We start from the raw sequence: 27,795 nt of genomic DNA on the forward strand, positions 1-27,795 counted from the left end.
GCGGCGGCGGCGGGGCGCTGCGCCGGGCATGCGGCGGGGCGGCGGCGCGGGGCCCTCCGCGGCGGAGCGGCGGGCGGCGCTGAGGCCCGCGCGGCCGCACTGAGGCGAGGCGGCCCGCGCGGCGCCATGGGGCGGCGGGCGCGGGGCGCGGGGCGCTAGGGGCTGCCCGAGGCTCGCGGTGCTTGCGGGGCCGCCCGGTGCCCCCCGAGCCCCTCCGCGATGCTGCTGGCGGAGCAAGCGCAGAAGTGGTTCCCCACGCACGTGCAGGTGACGGTGCTGCAGGCCAGAGGGCTGAAGGCCAAGGGCAAGAGCGGCACCAACGACGCCTACACCATCATCCAGCTGGGCAAGGAGAAGTACTCCACCTCGGTGGCCGAGAAGACCCTGGACCCCGTCTGGAAGGAGGAGGCCTCCTTCGAGCTGCCCGGGATGCTCATGCAGGAGAATCCGGAGAAATACGTGCTCTACCTGGTGGTCATGCACCGGTCGCTGGTGGGGCTGGATAAGTTTTTGGGACAGGTGGCGATAAATCTGAACGATATCTTTGAGGACAAGCAAAGAAGGAAAACAGAGTAAGTGATAGCTTTTTTTTTTTCCATTGTAATTATTATGCCTTGTACACTTGTTTTTTTTTTAATGTTATGGGAACCTTATTATCAAAGTCCTCTGACGTGAAAATAGGGTGCTGTTCTGTGCTGTGCTCCAATCCCTGACATAAGCAGGTTTGGCTTGGGGGACTGACTCCTCTGAAGAGAAGCTTCCTGTAGTCACCACGGTCGGCCTACACAGAGAAGGACACCAATAATAAATACCGACATTTTTTCAAAAATGAGTGTTTGCAACATAGTCTCATTGCTGTGTGTTTTTTTTCCTAACGATTTTGTCATTTTGCCTGTCATTCTGTCTGTCAACCTGAACCCCAGTTTCAACTGTGTATCCCATGAAGCCTGGTGTCATTTTCTCCAAAATTGTTTTGCTTCAATTGCTGCAACCAAATGTCTTTAAACACTTCATATTTACAGCTTGGTGACTGAGTGAAGGCTTGCACTGCAGTATGGTGCTTTTCTGATCTCGCTTAGGCCAGGATCCTGCAAGCTGCTCTGAGCACAGGCCTCTGCAGAGAAGACTGAAGAAAAATATATGCTCTTGTAGGAGCCTCCATCACCACCTGTGCGGTCTTTTGTCAAATAAAATTGTGATTTGCCAGAAAGCTCTGACATGAGAATGCAAAAAGAAAATTAAAAGTGTAGTCATCACAGCAATTTATTAGGCTGTGTGTAGATGTATCTAACTTTTTTTGGGTGAGGTGAATCTAGTTTTCAACTAGAGTAGAGATATTGGTATAATCTCTTGTGTGGAGGTGGTTGCACAAAGATGTTCCATACAAGTACATAGGAATAAACTGCATAGGTGCGGTATAAAGCATCTCTATAGCTTGAAAGGTGTTCATATTACACCTGTGTCTCTATGCTATTTGTGTTTGTTTTATCCTTGTATTTTTTTCCTGAAGAAATAGTACAAGAACAGCATGGAGAGCTCAAAGCTACTTATCTCTAAGCAACGACATACAACTGCTGACAGATCTCATATTTCTGCTGAAACTGTAAGTGATGGTGGGTTTGTGTGAGGCTGCAGGACTTTGTACTGATGTGACGAAGATGCTGGTGCATTTTATCCTTTGCTGACTCTGCTGAGGAGCAGAGTGTCAGGGCAGACAGTTGGAGGCACTTATGGTTATGGCAACACTAGCCATATCTTGTTGATCAGAACCTAGACCACACTTGCTATTTCTGCAGACATCACCTCAAAAACTCAGTTCTGTTGATATACAGCGGTTAATTAGGGTTGCAGACCAAAAGGTTGCCCATCTTCTTAAGGACAAAGCAGTTGCAGTACAGTCTTTTTGCAATATGGTAATGCCTGTAGCCTTAGGGTCTTCATTTCTGTTCACATTGGATTCAAGAGGGTTCATTACTCTTTAGACATGCATCTTAATTACAATTAATGATTATAAATATTTATCTTGCGACTTGGTAGGCAACTGATTTAGTTTATGTACCCGTCTAGTCTGCAGAAAAGTGAATGAGTGGTATAAAATGATACTAAAACCAGAAACCAAGCAAAAAGAGACTCATAAACTGGAAGAAAAAATGTAAATTATTCAAGCATTATTGTGATTAAAAAAAGAAAAACAAACAAAAAAGACACTTTCTTATGGAACCATACCTTTCCGCGTCACTTTACCAAAAGCAGTGTTGGAATGTCACAAGATTATTGCAAAAATTAACTGGCATAATTAACATGGTCTTTGGGAGAGCTGATTATACCATCAAGTATTCCTTTATTTGAAGGAAGCAGCAGTTTGCTTGCCTTCGTGTCTTCCTTACTTTTTCGTTCCTTCTTCTGAAATTTGTTAGAGGACATCCCAGCAGTTGCATCCTGTGTAGGAGCGCAGCTCTGCTTCCCTAGGCTCCGCTTCCCCCCGCAATTCCTGCGGCTCCGTGCGGATGCTGCGCTGCCCGCGAGCGAGACGGCAGAAGGGAAGTCTGGGGGGAAAATTGTACAAACAGCCCCAGTCCTCTTTTCAGAAGTTACTCGAGTATTTAAGTCTGCAAATCTTGCTAAAAGTTGATGGGTTTTAGGCTTCCAGGGCCCAACAGCCATCCTTGTGGAAGTCCCACATGTGTGCGGAAGTGCAGGGAGGCAGTTTGTGGGGTTTTGTGCAGCTCCTATTCATTCAGTGCTCGTTTAAATTCCTCTCAGATAGAAATTATTGAAAATCCAGTTCTCATATCGGTGTCTTTTGATGCCTAGAAACCTAGAAAAGATACCCCTAAGTTGCTTTTGAAAAAATAATTTTGAGTCTTTAAGCATTTAGATGGTTTTGAAAAGTTAATGTGGTTGTCTGCTTTTATGTCCTCATGCAATGCACGTGTGGTGTTGTTGTTTTCTTTAAACATTAGTCGAAGATCTGTGGATGCAATATTTATATGTGCATGTGAGAGGAGGGCAAACCTTTAGGAATCTATACACAAATGTGATCTCAGGCACATGCTTTTGCTCGCTTTTTTTTTTCTTTAATTAAATCCCTTTGATACTTTTTTTGAGTCCTAAGTTGGCCATAGACTAAACGTAATGTTTTTGGACCTGAAGACCATTTAGCTGTGACTATAGTGTGGGAATTGAGATACCCTGTGCCTTTCAAGACCAAGCCCAATGTCTTTATTACCAAAGAATTCTGATGCTTGAAAGCTATATTCATTGTTTCAGAAACACTAATCTGTTTTATTAAGCAATGTTTTTACTTTCAAATATGTTCAACAGGCTTGTGGTGTTATTAAATCCAGAGTTATTTTCTTATGTTGATGTAACCTTAACATTTCTTGCTTTGTTTGGGGATAAATGAGATCCAGTTATTTGATGAAGTGTCTATTGGTAATATTTCTACTTTTTAATATATTTAATAGCTTCCTCTTTCCAACACAGCTGTACATATGGTGCTATAAGAGACAGACTCAAGAGTCACTAGGGTATTGCAAAAAAGATATTTAATATTCTATACAATGCTGAACCCTGTCAGCAATTCCCTAGTGCTTTTTTAGTAAAGAGGTATGAGAAGTGAAGGCTACCAGCTGATTTAACATTCTTAGGAAAACTGTGGGGTGTGTGACTTTTTTTTTTTTTTTTTTCCTTTTTTAATTTGAAAGAAATATATTTACAAATTCATTGCAGCTTCAAAAACATGCTAGAGAAAAATAAGTCTTTTTTTCCTGTTAGTTTTTCTTTTGTTCTTACTTGTGACATCTTTTTTTTTTTCTTAAATAAAAAGTGAGTTTAAAAACACGCTCCCTGAAATAAAGTTTTCAAGCAGAGGCCTGATAATAGGATTTGTATTCTACTAAACTTCCCCTGGCCCCAGATTTGGTGAAAGCAAGCAGTGTATTTAATGTAATCTCATAGTGAGAATTCTGTGCACGCTCATGCAGCGTCCTTTCTCTCTGAAACTGATGATTCTTCACTTTGTTACAAGTGAGAATTCCTGGAGCAGCTGTATCCAGATGTGGCTCTGATGGTCCCTTCCCAGGTCTCCTGCAGGGAGCGCAGCCAGAGCATCTGCAGGATGCTGCTTTGGGCCCGATGTGCCTTGGTGCAGAGGTGCCCATCACACACGTGGAGCTTTGCAGAGTCCTGTCTCTGCTGACCCTGCTGGAGTCAGGAGTGGAGAGGCTCTTTTTATTTCTGCTCAAGTTCTCATCTCCAGAGATGAAAACTGGAATATCGATCCGTTCTGCTGCTCAGGCTCCAGATGCTGAGACATGTTGCAGAGCGTTTTGGAGGTGATTGAAAAGCCGGAAAGCTCTGCATTACTGGACGTATACTTAGCATAAACTTTAAAAATGTTCAAGTCTGCTTAAATTTCCACTATGGTTTTATTTTTATAGTAAAATCCTGGGGTTGTTTGTTTGTTTGTGTTTGGCATCCTCATATATCCCGGGTTGGGTTTGCGTTTTTTTTTTTTTGATCTTCTGTTGCAAAATAAGAACAAGTCCAGCTCTTCTGCTTTTGCATTTTACATTTAAATGATGTTTAAATGGTGTTCAATCCGCATGATCAATATGTTGTTTATAAAGCATATATTTCATTTATTGTGATTTCTAGTCAGCTACAGTTTATCTTAGCCTTAATACTGCTGAAGATCAGGCAAAGAGTGACATAATTTGAAAATTTATTTTATATTTTATCATGGAATAAAAAATGTCCATTTACTGACATTTTAATTTACTACAGTATTTTTAGTAATGTTTCTTAATGTCTTTCTAGTAATTTTTCTTAACGTCCTTGTTTTTTTTTTTTTTGTGTGTGTGTGTGTGTGTGTGTGCTAAATGAACAAACACAGCAATGCAAGGATGGATTTCCTTTAGTTTTTACCATAATGTTACTTATTTCATTGGCATTCACTTGGTTCTTGTTATTCTCTAATTCCACACTATTTATTGTCCCTTCCTTTATTACCTTTCCTGGAGATCTGATTTAAGATGCAACACTGGAATGTTAAAACTTGAGGGTTTATTTCTTTGGTTCAGTTATTATTTCTTATTGAATTTTTTGAGGTGGTTTTTATTATTTGTGACTTAATTTCCCTTTTCCCTGGTTTCTTTATTATCTCACTCCCTCCAAATTGCAAGGACCACTGACAAAAACATTTATCTGAATATAATCCAGTGAAAGTAGCTCGACCTTATCTAAGGTGCGGTTCTTCTGCTTCCAGCAATCATATAAGATAGTCACAAATAACTTATGATAACAAAAAAAAAGAGAAAAGTTGAACTCGGTTGGTACCCCTTGATGGTAGGCACTGATTCTTTATTAGTTCTGAGCGTCCTGAAAGAGATGGGAATTCTGTGACTTCCTCCAAAGTAATGTGAGCTCCTTGGCAGCAGTGTAAGCAGGACACGGGCTCAACTGGGTGTCTTCAAATGTGCCTTGAATTCTGTGCAAGCAAAAACAACTACTACCAAATAGACAACGTGGTTGCCGTGGGGTCAGTGCTTGTTAGCAACCCGAGCCTTTTATAATTATACAAAGCATAATAAAATATAAACACTATTTACACATGGTGAGTCTTAAATTTAAGCCGGCAAAGTGCATTTTGGAATATAGTTGTTGAAATGTCTGACCATAAAAGAAATCATCAAAACGTTGCGGTGTAGAGTAAGAGGAAGCAAACTGCTTTCCTAAAAGCTGTGCTTCGAAGGGGAGTAATGATGGAATTTCTGCAAGGCTCAGAAATGTGCAGAAGCCTGGAGGATGTTGACAGCTTTGTTTACCTTCAGTCATGGCTCGTTCATGTAAATGTAAAATAGGAAGGAAAGTTAGTGCTGGGGACAAAAAGGAAAGGTGGTTATAGGCGTTTATGCTTTAGGGGAAAAAAAAGCGTTGCGCTCAGTAGTAGCTGAGTGGGATTACAGCAGTATTCCAAAGGGATCTAATAATATTCCCAGCATTTACGTTTCAGCAACGAAAGCAAGCAGATACTTTGAGCAAGGCTTGGGTCCGAGTGAGAATCAGAGCGCCGGCCGTGCTGAGCTTCCATGCTCTGCTGTGCTCACGTGTGCGTGTACACACCATGCACACCCACACATGTGCACACCCACACACGTGCACACACCATGTGTGCACACCCACACGTGTGCACACACCATGCACACACACACACGTGCACACACCATGTGTGCACACCCACACGCGTGCACACCCACACGCGTGCACACCCACACACGTGCACACACCATGTGTGCACACCCACACGCGTGCACACCCACACGCGTGCACACCCACACACGTGCACACACCATGTGTGCACACCCACACGCGTGCACACACCATGCACACCCACACACACACACACGTGCACCCACACACACTCCAGAAACAGCTGAACGGGCCTGACTTCTCATTGAGCTATTTCAATTCTAAAATAAAAATTTTCACACATAATCTTTACCCCAAATAATCAATAATATAAACGAAGGCCACTTTAGTTACTTTGATTCCAGTTGCTCTTCGCTAACCTCTTAGGCTCGTGTGATATGTGTCAGTGCCCATATGTTTTGGGGTGTTACAGTGTTGCTATGCAATATTTACTTTTGCACTCTGTTTCATGTGTCTCCGTTCACTTAACTTCCAGAAATTAATAGTGTTCATCTTTCTGAACGTCATCACTTATTTTAATATTTAATTCATTCCCTTCTTCATTTCCCTTCATACACTATGTGGTCTGTCCTCTGCCCCTTTCCTGAATTTTACTACTTAACAATTTTAGGGGCAGTCTCTTGCTATGGTATGTGAACGATTTATCACAAAACAGACTTCTGCATTTTTTTGAAGTGCAGTTACTGCTAAGGAAGGTGTTAGATGGGCAGTTCTGGGATTTAGGTTTGATTTTTTCCCCAAATTAGTGAGATTTTGATGTAGTAAATATTTTCAGCATACCTAACTGGAACATAAGCAATCCAATCTGAAGACATAGTTCTGGAGAGTTGAGAAGTAAGAGAATATGTGAGAAAAATTGCTTTAGTAATTACTGTGCTGGGTAGTGGAAGGAAAACCAAGTCAGAAATTCATTTTTCCTCTACAGGTTCATTGTTCCAGCTAGAAGGTTCTAATTCCTGTTGAAATTGTTAAATGAGCATCCCTGTATTTCTGGAGTTGTTAGAGTTGTGGGTATATAAGTAAGATACATAATGACTTTTCTTACCCGTAGCATTAGTCATATGGTGAGGAATATTTTGAGTGAAACTTCTGCAGCAGGAGAGAGAGCTTGGAGCTGTCAGGTCCCATGGCAGCTTTGAGATTAGGGCATCATGACAACAGTGTGCTGCTATGAGAAGAAAAACAAGACAGTGGTTTCAAAATATTTGCTGAATGCAGGATGGAGTGCATAATGTGATGAGTATAGATAAGCAAAAGCGGGTAGCAAAGGAAACCAGAAAAAGGGGAAGGAAAAGAACAGCTGAAGAAATTGTGTTGAAAACATGAGGCAGATAGATGGAGCAGGCAGCCAGAGAGTTGGATAACTTGCTCACTGGTAGTACCTTAGATCAGTTTTTTTTTTTCGACTCTTCACATCTACCTTTGATAAGGTGAAGGGTTTGGCGCTGCTAAAATTGTGTGTTTTATTTCAGTAATATGCAGAAGATTGCTACTTTCTTTCCCAGAAAAAGAGGAAGTCCCCTCCCCTCCCCAATCATAGGGCAAGATTAAGTCATTTCTTCATGGTTACAAAATAGCCTTGTTATGGAGGGTGGTTTTTATGGGTTGACTCCCAGCAGGACTTTTCCTATTCAGCTTCAGCCTCGAGTCTTGATCTTTGCGAGCTTATTCAAAAAAACAAAAACAAAAGGCAAAAAAAATCAGACGATAGAATGGCAATGTAATACTTCCAGAATAAAAGTAATCAGAACCCCGTGCAAGACAGAGGAGGCCCATTAACACACTCCTCAAAAGCATATGAGAAAAAGAAGCAGGAACTGTTCTGATGGAAACCATAGGGGAAACACAGAAATTAGAGGGTGTGTGGAGGCCGTTGTCCTACAGAACAGTTGAAGGTGAGAGCAAGGAGTATGAATGTGATTCAGAAGGCAACAGGGCTTTCTTTGAAGTTGGGAAAATTTGCCAGACTTTGTACAAGGTCTGTTTAAATAAAGACTGTCTGCAAGACTGGATGTAATATTTGGTTATTAAATAAAAGGGCATCTGCTCTCATAAAAGCCACCCTGTTTTGTTCGTCTATGTTATTGGCTATTTTCCTATTTTGTACAGGCTTTTTCTATAGAATAAGCTCATGGCAGCCTGACAAATGGAGCATTTATTGTGGCTAAAAGTTCTGTAAACAAAACCAAAATAGCAAGTTTTATTGACTTTTATAATGCATTACAATTTTGAAAATTGGCAGTGGTGGAGTGGAATTTAGTATTCTAGGGCCAAAATGTTGTTATCTGAAAACATTGGACTTTATTTTCCAATTCTTTTTTATATTGTATACAATGCTGTTTCTCTATTTGCTCACGCCCATATGTTGTAGAAGCAGATTCTAATGAGAAACATTTACAGACTCAGTTGCTCATTCGTGCACAGCTCCACACAAGACTTTTTTCTGTTTGCATTTATTCTCATCTGCTTAAAAAAATAATTATTTGCCTTTGAATTAGAAGAAAATCATGAACTGAGTCTGCTTCTCATATTCTGCTGTTGTGAGCTGAAGCATGTGGAACCTTCATTACAACTAAAACGAGATAAACTCTCCAAGGTAACAAAAAACCTCCGTGAAATTCCTATAAAATTAAATATATGTGTTTTATACAAAGATCTGATCCAGCAATCACTATTCAAACAGAAATTCCTCTGGAGTCCAGAGGAATTTTGCTGGAATAAAAAGTTTGTGATTAAATTCCTTTGGAATCAGTAGTGGCATTGATCCTAGTCCCAACAGGTATGAGATCCGGCCCCTGGTGGGATTCTCTTATCTTATTCAAGTGGGAATATCTTTGTTTGCTTTTCCAGCTAAATTTATTTTTGGTATAAAGTTCTTCAAAGTCTATTCTGAAGACAAAATGCAAAGACAAGGCACTAGTTGTGTGCTGAAATTCTCTCTTTAAGGGTTAGGGAATGTTAAAATAGAGATGCCGTTAGCAGGTGAATGCTGATAGCGACACAGAGTACTTGTTAATTCATTATAAGAATGTCAACAATTACATTGTTTTCAAAGGAAAAGTGTCCCTCCAATGTCAATAATTCTGTTGTTTTGAATGGAAAGGTTTCCTTTCATACAGCATAAGCTTAAGAATACACGTCTTGATACTGTTCTAGACTAGGTTAGCAATATCAGACAGCAGTTTAAAGTTTCAGTGATAGCTACCTGCAAACATACTAAAATTCATGAATCTTATCAGATACAGTATTAATGTTGAGACACGTGCAAGGAAGGAGAGTTAGAAGGAGAAAAGACTTCCCTAAACTGTGGGCTGAGCCATTAAGTGTGAATCTCAGAGTGAGGTCCTCTAAAGGACGTTGCTTTAGTCTCCCTGTCCTTTAAACCTCTTCAGACACCAGGTTTGCTGCCTGGTCCTTAAGCGTGGGCTCCTCTCCCTGTGAGTACAAGCAGCATCTCTGGTTAATGTTAGTGACTATCTAACCAACCATGGCAAAGACCTTCTCAGTTTCGGGATGTTTTTTCTTTAACAAGCAAAATCTGTTTTAATTGAAAATATATGGCCCAAGTCTCATGTAGGTTTATTGGCAAAGCTTCGCTTGTTGTGGTTGTGTGTTGTTTTTCTTTCTTTTCTTTTTCTGTTCTCTTATCCCCTCTTACAGTTGTGTAACAAATAGACTGGCTTCTGTTGTTTTTGTTTTCATTAAATATTCTGTAGATGAATTCAAGAGTTTCTGGAATCAGTAGCCTAGAAGGGAAATCTTATTAACCAAAAAGGAAAACGATGTCCATTATGCAGCTGAATACTTCATTATTTGCGTGAACATTTAACATATATAAGTATGAAATTATCTCACAAATTGAAGAAAAACTTCCTTCCTAAAGATTAAATTGTCCTACATTTTTTACTCCTCTGGATCCACATTGTCCTGTATTAGGACATAGGATTTCTTATATTTCTTTATTATTCTGTTTTAATGTGGTGTATAGAATCTTTTGGACATCACAAAGCAACCATAAAGTCATAACACTCTTTCCTCTTTATTATTTCTTTGGCAGGTCACCTTTAGGAGTGTTCTGTCAACTCAAAAATTGGTGTATCTGCCTGAAAACCTGATTTCAACTGTCACCTTTAAAAATATTTATGAAATCTAAAAGGAAATTGAGGGCTATTTTTCTCCTTTTTTGACCTTTTTTTGTGTGTTTGACAGTGTTGAATAATGTATGTATCGCTGCATAATCGATTTCACAGCTGTGTTGGTAGGCAAGTTCACTTTTTAGTCTCCAGTTCAGGAGTTATTCCATCCTGCAAGGTACTGCCCTGCGTTAGCACATGTGCACACATTGCTCCTGGCCATGCACTGTGATGGAGGACAGTAACACAGTACCTGAGGGGTTGCTAACCCCAAAATTTAACTCTCTGTTCATCTAGCTTATGTAAGTGTGGAGTTATAAATATATATTTTACATATACACACCTAAATGTATGTATATGGGTATATTTATCTATAAAGTGAATTAATAATTTATTTTTTAACATTTGAGAAGGATTTGTACACTCTTCTAGGACTCATGGCTATAGCGTCATCGCTAGACAGGTAAACCTTCTCTTCCGTGAAGGTTTTTAATGAGCCTGGGAACCAGTGTATTTCTTTTATGATATCAGACCATGAATTAAGTCCTATGGTACTTGTCATATGGTGGAAGAAGCATTAGAAAACTCAACTCCTCCAAAAATATAAGAAATGAGAGAAGATGTGAATGTAGTCAGATGGGTTGAGGACACTTCTTTGGGGCATCTGTGTTTGAAATATACCCAGGTGCCCTTTACCATTAGTGATATGTACATGCAGAGCACTATAGGGAAGGGGTAAGATGTGGGTGATGATGAGGATGATGATGATGAAGCCTTTACTGGCCCTGTCCAAGAAGCACACTTGGTTTTTTGAAACAAATGATGACACCTTTGCTCTCCGTCCATGGAGTGAAGGGCTGCAGAACCGTTTCAAAGCCTGGGCAGATAGTGCTGAAGTTAATGCAGTTAATGGTGGCCTGCAAAAAAAAAAAAAAAAAAAAAAGGCAAAAATTATTTGCTGGTGGATAAACCTAAGTAAAATCAAAGGAGAGAAGGAAGCTGGGTAAAGTACTTGTCATTCAATATACGTCCAAGTAATATACATCACTGCTAAGTAAAGGCCACTTGAAAAATGTCAGTACTTTTAAATGGCAAAATAAAATTTATTTGTATCTATAATTAATGTTAGATAGAAATTCTGCTTTGTAAGCAGATGTGAGCTCTTTAAATTTGATGAAGTTTAGAATGCTTCCACCAAATTGACTTTGGTCCTTGAAACAAGAGAACAGAGCAAAAAGCTTTTGCTTGTTCATTTATTTATTGTTTCAAATCCAAAAGAAGACAGAAAGGTTTTTCTGTAGGAATGTTTTATTTTTAGTAAGGGATTTGGTTTTCCTGTTTTTGAGTTTTAATAGTGAGATAGATACATTGATAAATAATGTAATAGTTTAATGTGTAGCTTCTAGAAAACACAACATGACTCTCTCTTTCTCCTTTAAGGTGGTTTAACCTAGAGCCCAAGCAAGGAAAGAGAACTAAAGACAGAGGAGAAATAAAGGTCAATATTCAGTTTATGAGGAATAACATGACAGCAAGTATGTTTGATTTGTCAATGAAGGACAAAACCAAATCCCCTTTTGCTAAACTAAAAGACAAAATGAAGGGTCGAAAAAATGACGGGACCTTTTCGGACACATCCTCTGCGATCATCCCAAGCACCCACGTGCCAGATGCAAACACAGAGGTCTACAGTAGTGAAGTGCAAATGAAATCAAAACCAAAAAAGCCTTTCCTGCTGGGACCTCAGCGGCTGTCGTCAGCTCACTCCATGTCAGATTTGTCAGGACCACACGTCTCCTCAGAAAAGATGAAGGCCGGCGCCGCTGGCTACCCGCACGTCTTCAAGCGTCAACTGGAGCCTTTTGGTTCGGTTGATGAAGGTGGTAAGTGAAGCACTTGGAGCTTAATTTTAGCCATTATAATTACAGTTCATTAGTATAAGCATGAAAAGGTTCAAGCATCTTTAGTTTATGAAATAACTATGAAAGACCAAGAAGTTAAGGGTTATTACCGGCCTAGTATTTGCACCTCCGTTATTTGGCAGTAAATCATAAATGCAGTTTCAGAGCGTAATGGCTGATCATACTCTGTGATAAATTATTTGTTTTCTTACGTTCTCATTTGAGGGTGTGTTATAACGAGCCATTGCATGGATGGAATTCTAGGTGAAAGTAGCTTGGCTTGTGGAAAAAAGAAGTCTGCTTTAGAAAATTGAAAATTATCATCAAAGTGTTAGATCCAATATATAGGAAGAACTGAAAATACTTTCCTTGGCTCAAAGTGATCATTCAGCAATAGTCTTTTTCTTAAATGCCACTTCAGCCACAGATGTCTTCTCAGTAATACCTAGGTTTGACACAGAAGGGAAGTTTATAGTTGTGTGTGTTGCTTTGTTAAGCTTTTCTTAGCCACAGTCATGGCCACAGTGGCTCATTTTTTTATAAAATCAGTTAGTTTTTCAGCTGTGTTTTGAATGGAGATTATTCTGCAAACTTTCTAGACCTAAGCTAAAATGGTGCTTTTTTTAAATGAAGCAAGATGAAGTTCTCTGCATGTCATAAACTATGATACAATCTCTCATTGATTATATACTAATGACAAATTGTTTGCAGGGAGCCTAAAATCTCCTCATAGAAGGACATTAAGTGTTGATACTTCTAAAATGAACCAGCTTGACAGCACAGTTGATGAAACTGCAGTTGAAGCACAAAATGACCCATTTACCAACGTGAGTGCTTCGTTACCCCAGAAATTTGCCACACTGCCACGACAGAAGAATCCGTTTGAAGAAAGCCCAGCAGCATGGGATCAAAACATAAGTTTTTTTTCCAAGCCTGTTGAAATCAAAAAAGAAATTAGAAAAGAGAAAAAAGAGAAAGTTAGCCTTTTTGAAAGAGTGACTGGAAAAAAAGATAGCAAGAGGTCAGATAAACTGAGCAATGGGGGATCAGACAGTTCTACTGATTTGAAATCACCTAGTGCATTTGGTGAAGCTCATCAGGAGAGTTTTGATTATGAGTCAACTAATCCGTTCATGACAAACTTCAAGCCTACAAGCATGTTGCCATCTTCAAGGTAGGTTCTTACTGTATTTTGATCTGATATCTTGTACATGTTATATAAATGAAAATGTGAAGTGTTGAGGAACACAATCTGTGCTTTATATATGTTTATATCATTTCTTATCAGTTTCTAAGTAAAAGTTATGGACTTATATGGTTTGATCTTCATTTTGGAGTTACATTTATCTTGCTAATATGTACTGGGAGCATTCTCGAATGCTTAGGCTTTTGGAAGACCTTGCTCGTGCTTCATGAGAGATTCCTAAAGTCTTTTAACTGAACACTTCTTGCTAGTTATTACACTCCTCTTGCTAATTATCACACTGCCCAATTCCAGGGCAAAATTTTAGAAGGGAACTTGAGGAAGCCGAAACAGAATAAATAAAAGGATGAAGAAAATGTAATGAAAACACATTAAACACTGTGGATGTCGCCACTTGGGAAGATTTGGGTTTAGATTCTGTGTATTAAACCAAAGCAGCCGAACACCGTTTATTTCCAAATGAGAGCACCCATGTGGGCACTTACATTTCAATTCATTTGGCTCCTGTAGCTTTTCTGAATTCCTATGTAGTCAAGCCCTTGCATAAGACAGAGAGCTAAATGATGTGAACAGAGTTACAGGGGCTGATAAACTTTGATCTAAGTAATCCAGTTTAGTCTTGGTTTGCCTATCAACAGTTTACTTGTTTTCCTTTAAAAATAAAGTGCATCCCTCAGTTTTCAGGTTTTTTTTTCTGTTTTTGTTTTTTAGATAGGAGAATGTCTCATACATCTGTGCATGAATAAATGTACATGCCACTTATACTGTGTACCCTGTAGGAAAATGTTTCAGCAGTTACATAGTTTAACTTTTATTCTTTTGAACTCTTAATTTTTTTGTATATTAATGCCAGAAATTGTTTAACAGCCTGTTGTTTTTTTAAAAGGTAATGATTCATTTTAATTTCATGAGTTATATTAATTTAGAAATTGGATTTAAAATTAAAATATTTAAAACAACTTTTTAAGTTTGTGTAATAAATCTATTTTTAAGTGGAATGCATGATTCTAACAAATTTATCTTTTCTCCGTGTATTAGTTTCTTAATTATTTACACAATACTGTAATATAGTGATACAGTAGTAAAAAGTAATTGTTTTTTGTGTCCTTTTTTTAAAAGATTTTAGAACAGATTAATCTTGTTTTTCTCAGCTTTATTCATAGGTTGGAATGCACCTTCTCAACAACACTAACCTTAAATTAGTTACATACAGTGAAGTGGAGCAAACTTTCCTTGCTAACTATAGAGAAGATACATTTAGTAAATTCTTCTATAGACTTGAATGATTTTTTTTTAGTGTCTTCTGTAAGTCAGGTCAATTCCAATTCATAAATAATATGTGTGTTTACAGCCAAAGCCTTAGAATACTATTTACTTAATAAAGGATTTTTCTACAGTAGAGTAAGGTTAGGGTGTAGTTTGGTTTCTAAGAAGTTAAACTTTCATTTAAATAAGCTCATTTAAGCAGAAGCAATTTAAATAACATAAAATTTCATAGCATTTATTGTTTAAAGTGGAGAATGTATTCAGGCAGATGTAGAAGTAGTGAAGTCTTTTGAAGTTCTTGAATGCAACATATCTTGATAAATATATATCTTTAGCAGTAATCATTATAGACTTTTTTTTTATCTTTATTTTGTAATTAAAAAGCTCGTCACAGTGCCTGCTTAGGAGGACTCTGGTTGTTCATTCCTTCTCTTTGTATGAGTCTCTTTTACACATTCTTGACTTTTATGTAGACATAAACATTTGATAAGACAATATTATATTATTTTCTAAAAGCCCAAAATAGAAGAGGTCATGCTGTTTATTATAAGATAGCTATTATGGAACAATATCTATTGTTCAATATTTAAAGCTGGGTGCTCTCTATTTTTGTATGTGCCATTATTATGGTCTATGAAAACTTTTAAAAATAAGTTCACTTTTCTTCATATGTATCTTACACAATGATTTTCTTTTGAAGTAGAGACTAATACAAAATGTGCATATTTAATAAGTTTACAGTTTAAGTTTACCTTTTATCTGTGGAGGACATGTTGAATAGAATCCATTTTTTAATTCTGAGAATTAGTAATACTGTGAAGAAAGAATTGTATAAATCTGTGGCACAAAATAAATGAGGTTGAGTAACAAATTTAGTATGCGGAGAGCATACACAGAGAGTTTAGATTTGGAGTTGCATTTTATTTATTGAACATCCTAAGCTTTTATTTTTGCTGGACAGCATCTTCACCAGTCAGACAGGTGGTACCTTCTTAATTACACATTTAATAATAAAGCTTGTCAAAAATAGGGCTCCAGTGTGAATGAGGAGTTTGCCTTGGAGGGGACGTGCACTCCTTCCTGCTACGTGGCATGGGGTGAGTTTTAACAGAGGGACAAACCAAAAACGTGGGCAGAAGTTTCCACCGGAGTTAGGTTATACTAGTGGCCAAAGCCCCTAACTTGGTTGTGGAAAATTCTTCCAAAGTTTAGGAACAGTATAAAGGAAAGGATCCCACAGGATTGGAAATAAGTAAGAGGATGAAGTCATATTTTCATGCACAGGTAAGAAGGTCTATTTCTCCCCACAAGGGAAAAATATTTATAGATTGTTTCCTCTGCTAGCTGTATAATTATGCCTTTTTTTGCTGTTTTTTTATTCTATTATCTGTATACAGTGAATACATCATGAAATAACTTTAAATAGGAAATTGCTTTCCTAAATTCAGACCAACAAGCCCATTCATTACAGTATCCTGTCTGGTCAGAACCAGATGTTTCAGAAACTGCAGGATGCCCCATATGGGACAATCCTGGGATAATTTGTTCGGGAAGGAGTTTTCCCTAGCCCACGTCAGCTTGTTTGGTTTACAGGAGTTTGATTTCCTTTTCTTTTTGTTCAAATTCCGTATATGGTTGTGGTTGCCAAGATTGATATCTTTGCCTGTGTATTATTCCCAAATTACCTGGCTCAGCTGTGGTATTCACACTTTACTTTTTGTATGGTTTACAGAACTTGTAGTTAATTTATCAGGTTTCTCGGCCAATGATTTTAATTGATTAAAAAATAAAGGTTTCAGTTTATGATGCTGTACTCTACTGTTTTCCTCCAGGTTTTTGGAATACCTTCAAGTCTTTATTCATGTAAAAGGCAGCGTGAGATGTTTTTAGTTTCACGCAGAGGTGAGAAGCTCAGGGGGAGGGGACATTTCCCCCATTGTTTCAGATTTGAAAGAAAGAGTAAATTCTCCATGGGCCTGCTCCAAAGTCTTTAAAGTTAGTGGGAATCTTTTCCAGTGGTTTGGTGAGCTTTGGGTCACGCTTACAGTCCATGCTAATTAATTTTGTTTGATATTCTTGATGGAGCAGTAATGATTTGCAGAGCAGTGGTTGATAATAGTATCCCTGGCACTTGGCTGGCTGAATTGCTGAAGGCTTTGCCCTTAACCCAGTCAATTTTTAAGAAGAGCCAACTGGCTCTATTCATACAGCCAAGAAGTACAGGTTTTTTCCCTAAAAACAACAAGTATGCAGGAGTTATTTGAAAATCATGGTTTATGGATATTTTATTTTGGAAGAATTAGTAAGAATTCTGGGGAAAAAAAAAAAAAAAAAAAAACAGACTGACAGACACTTGTTTTGTGGCCTTGGGTAAATCACAAATCTTCCTGCCCCAGTTTCATGGTCTATATAATAGGGGTGATACTCAGTTAACTCTTCTAAGCACTATGTGTATCAGTAAGTTTTTATTAAGGGCTATATAACTAACGTAATATGTGAGTTAAGATTTTGTTTTATTATCTGGCATAAATTTACGTGACAGAATTATCTTCTTGACTTTGAAAAAATTCTATAGTCTCATAGTGAAAGGAAAAATTGTGGTTTTTTGCATGTTACAAAACACATTATTTCCAAAGGATCTATATCATATAGCCAATAAAGAATTGTTAAGCACACAGTATGATTTGGGATGTTAAGTCATCCGTTAGCAATAATGAGGTTTGTCTTCATAATTACTAATACACTGCTTTGAAACTTTTAACCAATATTTTCTTAAATGCAATCATTCTTATAATTACTTTTCCTAATTGTCATGGCTCTCAGGAGGGTAATTTGCAGTCAGTAGCCACATGGATTTTGTATCGAGCACAATTAAACAAATTGACAGTACTTCTGGTAAATAAGAATTCTTTGTGAAATGACCAAACCTTTATACATCATTTCTCTGAAATTGTTTGTGTTTAGAAAAATACACTACAGTAGGCTAATAAAGTGATGTGAAAATTTCTCAATTTACACCGTTTGACAGGTGCTAAAAGAAAAGCATCTTTAATTTTAATGTGTTATTAGGACCTTTTTAGAGAGATAGTACAAGTTATTAACAAGGTCCTCTGAGACAGGAGACGGGTAATTAACAAGACCTACAGAAAGAGAGTTTAGGTAATTAACAAGATCTTAGACACTGGACACAGGGAAACAAATAGTCCAATATTTAAAGCTGACAGGTTGTTACTAGTCTGGTCAAATTCTTTATCTGGAAAATTGAAAATTGAATTGACAGGTGCCTATGAATTTTCTAAGAAACATTTATTTTACATATGTGTGTGTGGCTGTATGTATTCATATATATATTCCTCCACACAATATATATGCATGTAGATAAATATATATGCATGTGAATATATACATGCACGCATATAAAGAAAAATTTTAAATTGTACTGCCATACTATGAGCCTCGAGAGGTATCTCATCAAGTTAGAAAGTCTAGCAATGTGTCATTAGAGGCAGTTTATAGATATAATATTCTTATATTCTCAGTCACCAACCTACAGGGGAAGCAAATCTTTTCTCTTTTCAAAATGAAGTAGTTGATATATGTGCATAAGTTAGGGATCCGTCTTAGCGTTTACACCTACCTTTCAGTTTCTTTGCACATGCATGAATGACTCCAGGAGGTTCAGGAAACTGGCAGATCCTGCCCTCTGTCTTTTATTTTTTCAAGCATTTAGAACGACTACAGCAAGACGTTCTTTCAAAATATGTATTTTGTGGTTGCCATTTCTCAGGCAAAGCAATGTCATTTCCAAGTGCACAAGGGAAAAGGTTGCTTTCTGAAAGTGCGTTTTTTTCAGGACTGTTATCCAGCACTGCATTCTGAGGCAGTAATTTCATCTTCATGGAAAAGTCTGTTGTCTTTAAAAGGGCTGCATGGAGTACTGGTGATTAATCATGACAGGTCGTTTTAGAAAGAGTCCATGCAAAGAATATATAGTTTGAGAACCAATGATATCAGCAAGAATGTGTCTTATGTTCAAAGTTTGGAGCTTGGGGCCAAATTGTTAACTCTTGGCTGAGAGTTGATAGTAATTTTAAGAAAACCCAGTGATACCAACAAAAAATGATACTCTTTTTGTGTCCTGGAGTTAGGCAAACTCCAGAAGGCCTTGGAATATGGCTTGGCAGCAGGGCAAATTATATAGTGAAGTGTCTTAAGAGATGTTACCCAGAATCTTGATTGGGAAATAGCTGCTAATAATGCTAATATACTTGCACCATACTTGCATTGCTGCCAGACATGACAGTCATTCCTTCTCGGAGTGTAAAGTGATGTCTGCACTGCCAGGCACAGCAAGCTAATAATATCCTATGGAAAGCTAAGTTTCTGAATTTCATCAACTGGATCTGGTTTTATTCATTTCTTTTGTTTTTGTAGAACATTGGTAATAACTAAAACTGCATCTTAATATTTCCAGGCTTTGATACGTGTTGATAAAATCCAAAGAAAAATATGTAACCAATGAAATAATAATTGGTTCAAAGGCCAAAGAGTAGGAATAGAAGTTTTTTCTTTTTTCTTTAAGGTTAGAAAAATGAACATGGTAGAAGAAATAATCCTTAAACTCTAAGGTTAGAAAAATGAACATGGAGAGCTTTGCTAATTACCTGCACACAGACAGTCCATATTAAAGTAAAAAAACTGAAAGCTGTCCCTGAACAGCTTGATGTAATGGTTATGTGTAGATTTCAATATTTTGGATAGTAAAGATTAATGTGAATATCCTAGTTTTAATTTCCAGTAGTATACATTACAATGATTATCTAAATAATATGAGTAACAAAAGATAAGTAACAGCTTTTTCTCCTTAAGAAAATATGGTTTCTATACAGCACAATTTAAAAGTTTGATTCCCATTCATTATGTTGTCAGAGCAAATGGTTCAGGCAGTAAAATGTTTAAATCACTTATAGGCAAGATTTTTTAAACAATGTTTTAATCTCTAGGCATTTAGAAACTAAATATTTAAGCAGCCACTAGGCCTAATGTTTGAAATTTTAACTACCGTTAAACTTCAAAGGACAAAATTACATGACCCTGTCATAAACTTGAGCTTGTGATAAAACCTAAACTTAAGATAATTTTAGAAATGTATGTTAGCAACACTCATAGTAGCTTTAGAAGCTCCTGTTTCTGGAGCTTCTCCAGAAAGCATTGATGCAAGTGCTTAAAAAAATCATAAAAAATCAGTGTTACAGAAGAAGAGCTTCATGTAGTTCATGAATCTGTCTAATTAATGAAAATAACAAGTTTTTTTCCAGTGAAAGGTATATGCAGTAAGAAGGCAGTAGAAATTTAGTCACAGGACATTTAACTGCTTCTGCTGTGGATTCCAAGACGGTTCTGTGCCTGGAGCATGAAGAGGAGGTGCTGGATTTGCTGGTGATGCAGCACAGCAGATACCAGAGAATCAGGTGCAACCTAAGTTACGCCCAAGGTGACAACGTTAAAGATGATGCATTTTTACTTTGGTTCCCAGGGTGAGTTAGCAGAGAGTCCATTTGATGGAAAATAAACCTTTTTTTTAACTCGTAAACTGAGCAAATTTAGTTTGGAGTAACTGAGGAAAGAAAACAAGCTGCAAACTTTCTCCCAAGCTGTAAATATATTTTTGTCATGCTGCCACAGGCAAACCTCACTGCCAGTTTATCGAACCCTGAGAAAAAGTAGGGGCAGGACCATAGCTGTTACAAATAGGCTATGTGTTGTGATTGTAACAGAGTAAAAAAGTCATTCTTTTTTATAATTTCTTTAGAATGATGCTAGGAAGTTAAGAAAATGGATGCTTGAAGGAGGTTTATGATCACTGCACAATACGTGTTCTGTAATCGGAGAGATGTGTTTTCTGTGTTACGTTATTCCGAGCAACCAAGATGTTCCCTTCACGGGTGTGTTATTGTGCTGAAATTTAAAATCAAAAATAACATCTCCGATTAACCTCAGTGCTAAACTCCCAACTGCAGGCATTCCTAGCTCAGCAGTGTGTTCCTTCAGGGCGTTGCGGGGCTCTCAGGCCGTGAGTTATAGGTACAGCTGGGGGAGTCTGCAACTCCTCACGCTCACCTCGGCCTAGAGCTGCCAGGACCCCCGCGCAGCTGGAGGAGGCTGTGGAGCTCCCAGCTAGTCAGCAGACAACCCCATTTTAAAAAGTTATATACAGCCTCTGAGCACCTGCTTCTTCCCGCTTAACTGAGAAGCAGGATGTTCTCCACATACCTTAAAATACAAGTGACAGTGTTCATGGGTTTGGGTTCCACTGGAGATTTTTTTAGGTAGCTTTTTTCTTTCCTTTTTTTTTTGGTTTGCATGTTCATTCAAGTTGCTGCATGTGGAATACGCAGATAGGCTGTTTTGTAACTGCGGTTGTAACGTCCACACTATTACAGAAATGGATGCTTCTTTTTTTAGTTGAAAACAAAAATAGTCCATATTCTCATCGATGTGTATTTCTAATGAGACTTTTAGTTGTTGAACTGCTGCTTTTCTTTTAAGCTGCCTTTATGAAAAAGAGACCCAAGCCTTATTTCACAGAAACTATCAAGTCATTGAGTGCAATAAAAGATCTTGCTTTCTTAACCTTTCAGAAACTCACTCAGTTGAGCAGTCAGGCTGTATTATTCTATATCTTGTCTAACATGAGGAAACAGTCCCTAAAGAAAGATATCCCAAATTAACGCCACACTTTGTTAAATAGAGACATTCTTGGTTTTCACCAAGCTAATTCGATCCAGTTCAGTTAACTCATTTTTTTTGTACTCCCATCACAAAAGGCAGCCATGAATGAAGCAAGTTCATCATGTGTTTGACACATCAGTGTGAAACTAAAAGGCAGACTGTGAGGGCAGGTTCCTGCCTTTGGCTTTTCAGACAATACCCGATGAAAGAGGCCCCTCATTCAAAACTTTTCTCTAGCAAACGAGGCAAAATGCTTGAGATCACTGTTACAAACAGGTATAATGGGAATTAGCCAGAACTCGATTCATCAGACACCTTTTTATTTCTAGTTGTGACTGTTCATGTAATCCAATCTCTATTTAATAACCTCGGTCTTGCAGTTGGATTGCTGGATTTTTTTTTGTAAGCAAAAGACTCCCTACTTTTTAACCTAAAAAAAGAAAGTATTTATTTGTAAAATATGCTCCTTCCACTTTACAGTGTGAAATATACGATTTATAAATTCAGATGGCAAAGACCAATGCACATTTTCAAAATGCAATAATGTAATAATACATTTTCCCTACTTTAAGCAACTTTCACAATAAAAAAAAAAATATTTTAAATTGTTCTCTCATCCATAGCCTAAGATTGTTTCACTATTTGTTTCATTGATCTATTTTTTTTCTTCATGTAGCAGCTTGTTTACTGTAGCATTAGTAGCACTAGGCTCTTGAGATTCTCTAATATAAAAAATGAGTAAGAAAGGAAAGAAATTCTTCCTTCTGAAGGCTGTGAGTATTTCATGGTTCACAGTAGCTTGTGGCAGTTCAGTGCAGCCAGACACAGAGTCTCTTTTGCAGAACCCCCATTAACAAACCCCAGTCTTGGTCAGTTCATATAACCTAACTACACAGCAGATTTTGTAATGTGAAATAACGATTCCTTCCAGGATGCTCCCAAGTATTCATGAGTCATGTTCAATTTCTGAACACATTTTTTTAAGATTTAGCAAGTATGTCAGAACAGAGTAGCAGGGATTTTGACAATATTTGCAAATTAAACCAATCTGAGAGAACAGTGAACCTTCCTAGACCTCACATTTTGACTATGGCTGCTTTTATCACTATAAGCTGCACTTTTGCAGCTGAGGAAAAAAGATGCCAACACAACAAAGTCATGAAATATCTTTGCTTTCCACATATTTTGGATAATCATTAGGTTTATAAAATAAAAGTTTTATTTACTCAAATATAAAACTAATATTACTAATATGAGCCAGCTTTTCAGCCCTGATTTAATTTGATGGTTTCACTAGAATTTGTAGCAATTCCCATGAAAACTATCAACGCATGTTAAGTGTTTTAGATTTTGTCTAAAGACAAATTACAAGAACAATATGAAAAATAATAAAAACTTTGAACAAAGAATATGTGAAAATTTCTTTTAACTTTGAATATTGTCCTACATTTTGTAAGTTCAACAAGTCAAGAAAATGTATGAATTCATATATCTAACTATATACCTAAAACAGCATTATTTTCCATAAGGTGTTTTGATCAGATAAGTGTATGTGGGTAATATTTGCTTGTTTGTTTGTTTTATTTCTCCCACAGTTTTAATACGAATCCTTCCGGCATTGAGGATCTCAGGAAAACTATGGTGAGTTGGGGAGTGTTGCGTTCAGTAAATGCCACCTAATAGGTATTGACATGAAGTGTTTAAGCTATTATTTTTCTTTGTCCTCTTATAAAGAAATGTTTCTTTGTGTCCCATTTAATTTATACTTCTGGAAATTCTAATAAAAAATGTTGTTTGGAGGCTTAAGACTGGAACAAGATAGACTTTTACACTTGGTGTGTAGAATATTTTGATAAATGCTGGTATTATTTTTCACCCCTCTACTTTACTTCAGAGATCTGTATGGAATTTAAAAGGAAACACATTTGCTTTGAGGCATTGCAGATGAATTGGAGAAGTGAGTCAGGTGGATATTTCTGCACTAACCAGTGACACATTAGTTGAACTAGCAGGTGTTTCTCATCACTGTGGTTGGAGACTTGAGGATTTTTCTTAGGTAGTCAGTCAAAATGGAAGTAATGAACTTACGTACAACAGGATTCACAATGCAAATAATAAAGGAACAGCCTGTCAGAAAATGCTGAAAATGAAAAGAAAATAATTTATTCTTTAAAATATCCTTTTGACTCTAAAAGCACCTAGAATAAATTGTGTACTAAGAAAGAAAATAGGGGAAAAAAGTCCACAATTTCTTTACTTGGAATAAAACATGGCCTTACTAGAATTTGTTCTCCAAATAGATCAAATCTTTAAAAAATAGATCAATCTTGAAACATATAGAAAATAAGTTGCACAAGCAAATAAGACTTTTTCCTTTTGTTTTTTTGCTGTTTTATGTAAATGACTTGTAATAACATTTGATGTTATTATAAACTCCCAAGTCTTTATAATGCAAGAAACTGGTGGAAGATGTCACAGTATGTGAAGGCTGCCTTTGATCAGATAGTAAACTGAATTCTACTAGGCGGTTACTTAATCTCTGACAAAAACCAACATCAAAAAACTGATTTAACTTAGCAGCTATTGTCTGTAAAGTAACCATAATTAGAGTTTCTATGCGCTTGCAAATGTACTACTGCAAATCATGTAATTTATTGCTGGTAAAAGCATCACTATAATTCTTTTAAGGAATAAGATGTGAATTGTTTTATTGAAAGGATTTAAAGGTGATAAAAGAAATCCTTGATGATTTTTCTTTTGGAATATCAGCTATCCTAAATGTCAGTTGCAGGATTACGAGGTGGTGCTCATTTAATACGAAACACAATTAGAAGCAGAAGAAACTGTATCTTTCACCCATAGTTTTGAATGAATCTATTTGATTTTTTCTTTTTAACATTCAAGATTACTTTCTAAGGTGTTTGAAGTAATTTGTATTAGATTCTGCAATAATAGCCCTCACCAAGTGATTATATTTCTTCCTTGTGCATCACATTTAGTAATTATGTTTTTATGTCTTCTACTCTGGTGCCAACACCTGTCTCTGCAAGCAGTGTTTAAATGGGAGCAGTAGCCAGTTGAAAGGGCAGCACGAGCTCTTTAAGGCCTAATTAAGAACTGAAAGGAAGATGAAGCAGTAGGACAAAAGATGTGAAGGAAACTTAGATGATATTCCCATGGCAAAATTCCTCATTAGAACAATAAAGAGATGATCACAGATTGCCAGGCCGTCATTTTATCTTCGTTTCCTCCATTTCCTCTGGATGTCAGTTCGGACCCCAGTAATATTATGCAGCTGAGAGACAACCCTTCTTTACATAGCTTGTTACTTAGGATCTTTTTTCTTAACAATTCATTATAAGATTAATGTTTTATAGTAAAATTTTAGTAGTAGCTTTTCTAATACATTTTATATAATAATTAAAAAAAAAGGTTCATCAAATTCAAAAACTTTATTTTTAGGTATGCAAGCTTTAATAACGTCTTTTCCGATGTGTAAAAAGTTTAGTACTTTAGTAAGGAGAAATTTTTACTTCCTTCTGTAGAAGAAGATTCACTATATGTACAGTGGCCACAAAGTAAAGCTATTTTATCTTTTACATTCATTGAAATTTACTTACTAACCAGTTTTTAAATTTCATCAAGTTAGGCATTTTTACAAAGTGGGAGTTATTGATCACTTAAAATAGTCCAACTTGTGCATGTGAGTTTGTTAATCATCTGCATGCATTTACTCATTAGTATGATGTATCTTGAATGTAGTGAGAAATTCTTAAAAACACATATTTTCAAGACCTACCGTCAGAATATAACTGCTGGAAAAAGGCTGGGAGATCTGTGGTGCTTCAGCCTATTTGCAGTGCACCATCACTGTTTATTACCTTTACTTGAAAGCTTTGCCCACTTGCATATTTTAATGATTAGGTTTCGGCCAATGTGTAAATATTGATGTGTACTGAAAGAAATGAATGAAGCCAAACACTTGCATATTAATTTATCCTGTGCTGTGCTTCTAGGCTGGGCATCCTTTATCAATTTTAATGATTCGTTTCAACTGCAAACAAAAGCTATACCGAGTTCATAGTCTGTCATGTTAGAGGTTTGGGGTTTGAGAGATTATATTATTTTGCTTAGATAGAGGTTCTATATTTCAAAAATGTTTCAGTTTCTGAAACAGGTAAAACTACTTTGCCTGTCTAACAGTGCTAATACTTTTATAAACCAATTCTCACATTCTTTTGGTCAATTACACATTTCCAAATATTTAATAGTCTGGTTACTTAAGGTCACCACTATTTCTTCTTGATAAAAAAATACAACTTACAAGTTTATAATGTTTTGGATTGTAAGTTGCCTTTTATTATATGGACTAAAATTTTCATTTCTGATAAATCCTTTATTTAGTGAGTCATCTGAATTCATTATAGAAAAGATTTATTTCTCCTACCGCTTAATTTGGCTCTACCTGCTTTACAGCTAGCAAGAAAGAAAGATCTTCACCTGAAATGTAAAACAGAAAATTATAATAAATGATTCTGAAGACAAGACTTGGAAGTTTGCTTGCACTGCTGACTAAAAGTGGCATGTAAAAAACAGATGAGGACTGATGTCATTTAAAGCTTGATAAATGATTTGCTTAGTATTCACAAAAGGTGAGAGAGACCACAGGAAAATTATGGCAGGACTTGAATTCTCAGGGCTCTTTCTCTTTTTCTGCTGCAATTAAGGTTACAACATAGGTAATCTTAATGTTTTCAAGATGAATTTGCTATCTGTTCTGGGGCTTAATTCTCACACATACATGAAATGCACATGTCTCTTTCTGAGAAAATTTTCTTTTTTTCTGAGATGATCGGTTTGGATACTTATTTCAAATTGGGCAACCCTATCTCTATTTTATTATTGAATCTTCCATTTTAGCGCTGTTGGAGGGAAGAACTCTACCAGAAATACAGATATATAGCCTAAGAAAATTTGATTAACTCAAGCAGCGTACATGAGGACTATATGAAAGGCAATAATCTGTCAACGTGCTCAGAATAGTGAACAGAAAATAGTGAATAGAAAATTTGGTAGTGCTCTTATTTTTTTTTTAACTTATTTGTAGGAAGGAAATCCTTTTGATGCCTCTGCAGGATACCGTAATCTTACTTACGAAGAGATTTTGCAGGAGCTGGTGAAACATAAAGAGCAACTTAAGAAGAAGGACACCCATATTCGTGAACTTGAGGATTACATTGATAATCTTCTCGTACGAGTAATGGAAGAAACGCCTAGCATTCTCCGAGTGCCATATGAACCTTCTCGAAAAGCTGGCAAATTTTCCAAAAGCTAAGATGGTATTTGATGGTAGTTTCTGCTGAATGTGTTAATGGAAGGAAAACATAACATTTTGACTGCTTTTCATTTCTTTTCTCCTAAGAGATTCCACGAATCAGGGGAGGAGGGGGGTACAGTTTCAATTTTTCATCTTTTTTTTTTTTACTGCAAATACTAGCACGACTGCCAAAAGCAATATTCTGTTACGTTAGCTAAATAACTTCTTAAATTAACAATGATACAATGTTCTACGTTAGGTGGACCTCTCTTTTAGCTACAGAATATTACTTGCAGTAGAGTAGATCATACACATTAAATATGTCCATGCAGTTTTATAAGGTAGTCTAGTTTTCACCATCTGGCAGTTTCAACTGGGAAGGCCTGTGCTATTTTGAATGTTTTCTTGACTGATTATTAGTATTATGTAAATTTACTCATTTTAGTATTACATACAGCATGCCATCAAAACCACTGTTTTCAAGCCAGATTAATATGCTTTGCTCAATCTAAGTGTGGCTTGTTGCAGTGGAAAGTAGTTTGTTTTATACATATTAGAGGAAAACAGTGATGCACAATCTTTACAAAGAGTAAATACTGTATCCTATACAATGTGCTTTTTGTATAATAATAATGTAAAACATATCAAGCCATTTCAGTAAGGGCACATGCTGGAATCAGTTATTTTACAATTCCAAATTTTCTGTATAATGATTGAACTTTGGTAGTAAGCTCATAGGCTTGTTTTGAGGATCCTTTTGTACAATGTTATCGCATGCCTTTTTATATGTTTAAGTACTTCAAACAGTCTTAATAGTCAGAATTAGGAATGGAGAAAAGTATGGAATAAAGATATGAACACTTTATTCAGTCAATGTCTAATACAGTAAAAATATAGAAGAAATGAATAGACTGAGTTAAATAGACATGATAATTCTGAAAGTATAAAAGTGAGTCAATTTAAGCTTGAATTTTACACACTATGTGTCTGTTTTAGCTTTTCTAAATCAACAGTATATGCCTTCAGAAA

At 36.8% G+C, this 27,795-nt stretch overlaps 1 protein-coding gene across 1 annotated transcript; it reads left to right on the forward strand.

Annotated features, from left to right (window-relative positions):
• The first annotated feature begins 207 nt into the window (after positions 1-207).
• Positions 208-27,795, forward strand: RAB11FIP2 (RAB11 family interacting protein 2). Its single transcript, XM_088520093.1, has 5 exons — positions 208-572; positions 11,787-12,229; positions 12,959-13,421; positions 23,045-23,090; positions 26,557-27,795. The coding sequence occupies exons 1-5, from the start codon at positions 220-222 to the stop codon at positions 26,782-26,784; spliced, it is 1,533 nt and encodes a 510-aa protein (XP_088376219.1). The 5' UTR covers positions 208-219; the 3' UTR covers positions 26,785-27,795.

The sequence above is a fragment of the Tinamus guttatus genome, unplaced genomic scaffold (genome assembly GCF_059628265.1).
Source record: "Tinamus guttatus ecotype Peru unplaced genomic scaffold, ASM5962826v1 Tinamus_guttatus_pri_ptg000079l, whole genome shotgun sequence".
Taxonomy (NCBI): Eukaryota; Metazoa; Chordata; class Aves; order Tinamiformes; family Tinamidae; genus Tinamus; species Tinamus guttatus.

Coding starts and splice junctions, on each gene's coding strand:
- RAB11FIP2 (XM_088520093.1), top strand. CDS start 220: ATGCTGCTGGCGGAGCAAGCGCAGAAGTGGTTCCCCACGCACGTGCAG. Junction 12,230..12,958: donor TGGTTCGGTTGATGAAGGTG/GTAAGTGAAGCA, acceptor AATTGTTTGCAG/GGAGCCTAAAATCTCCTCAT. Junction 13,422..23,044: donor AGCATGTTGCCATCTTCAAG/GTAGGTTCTTAC, acceptor TTTCTCCCACAG/TTTTAATACGAATCCTTCCG.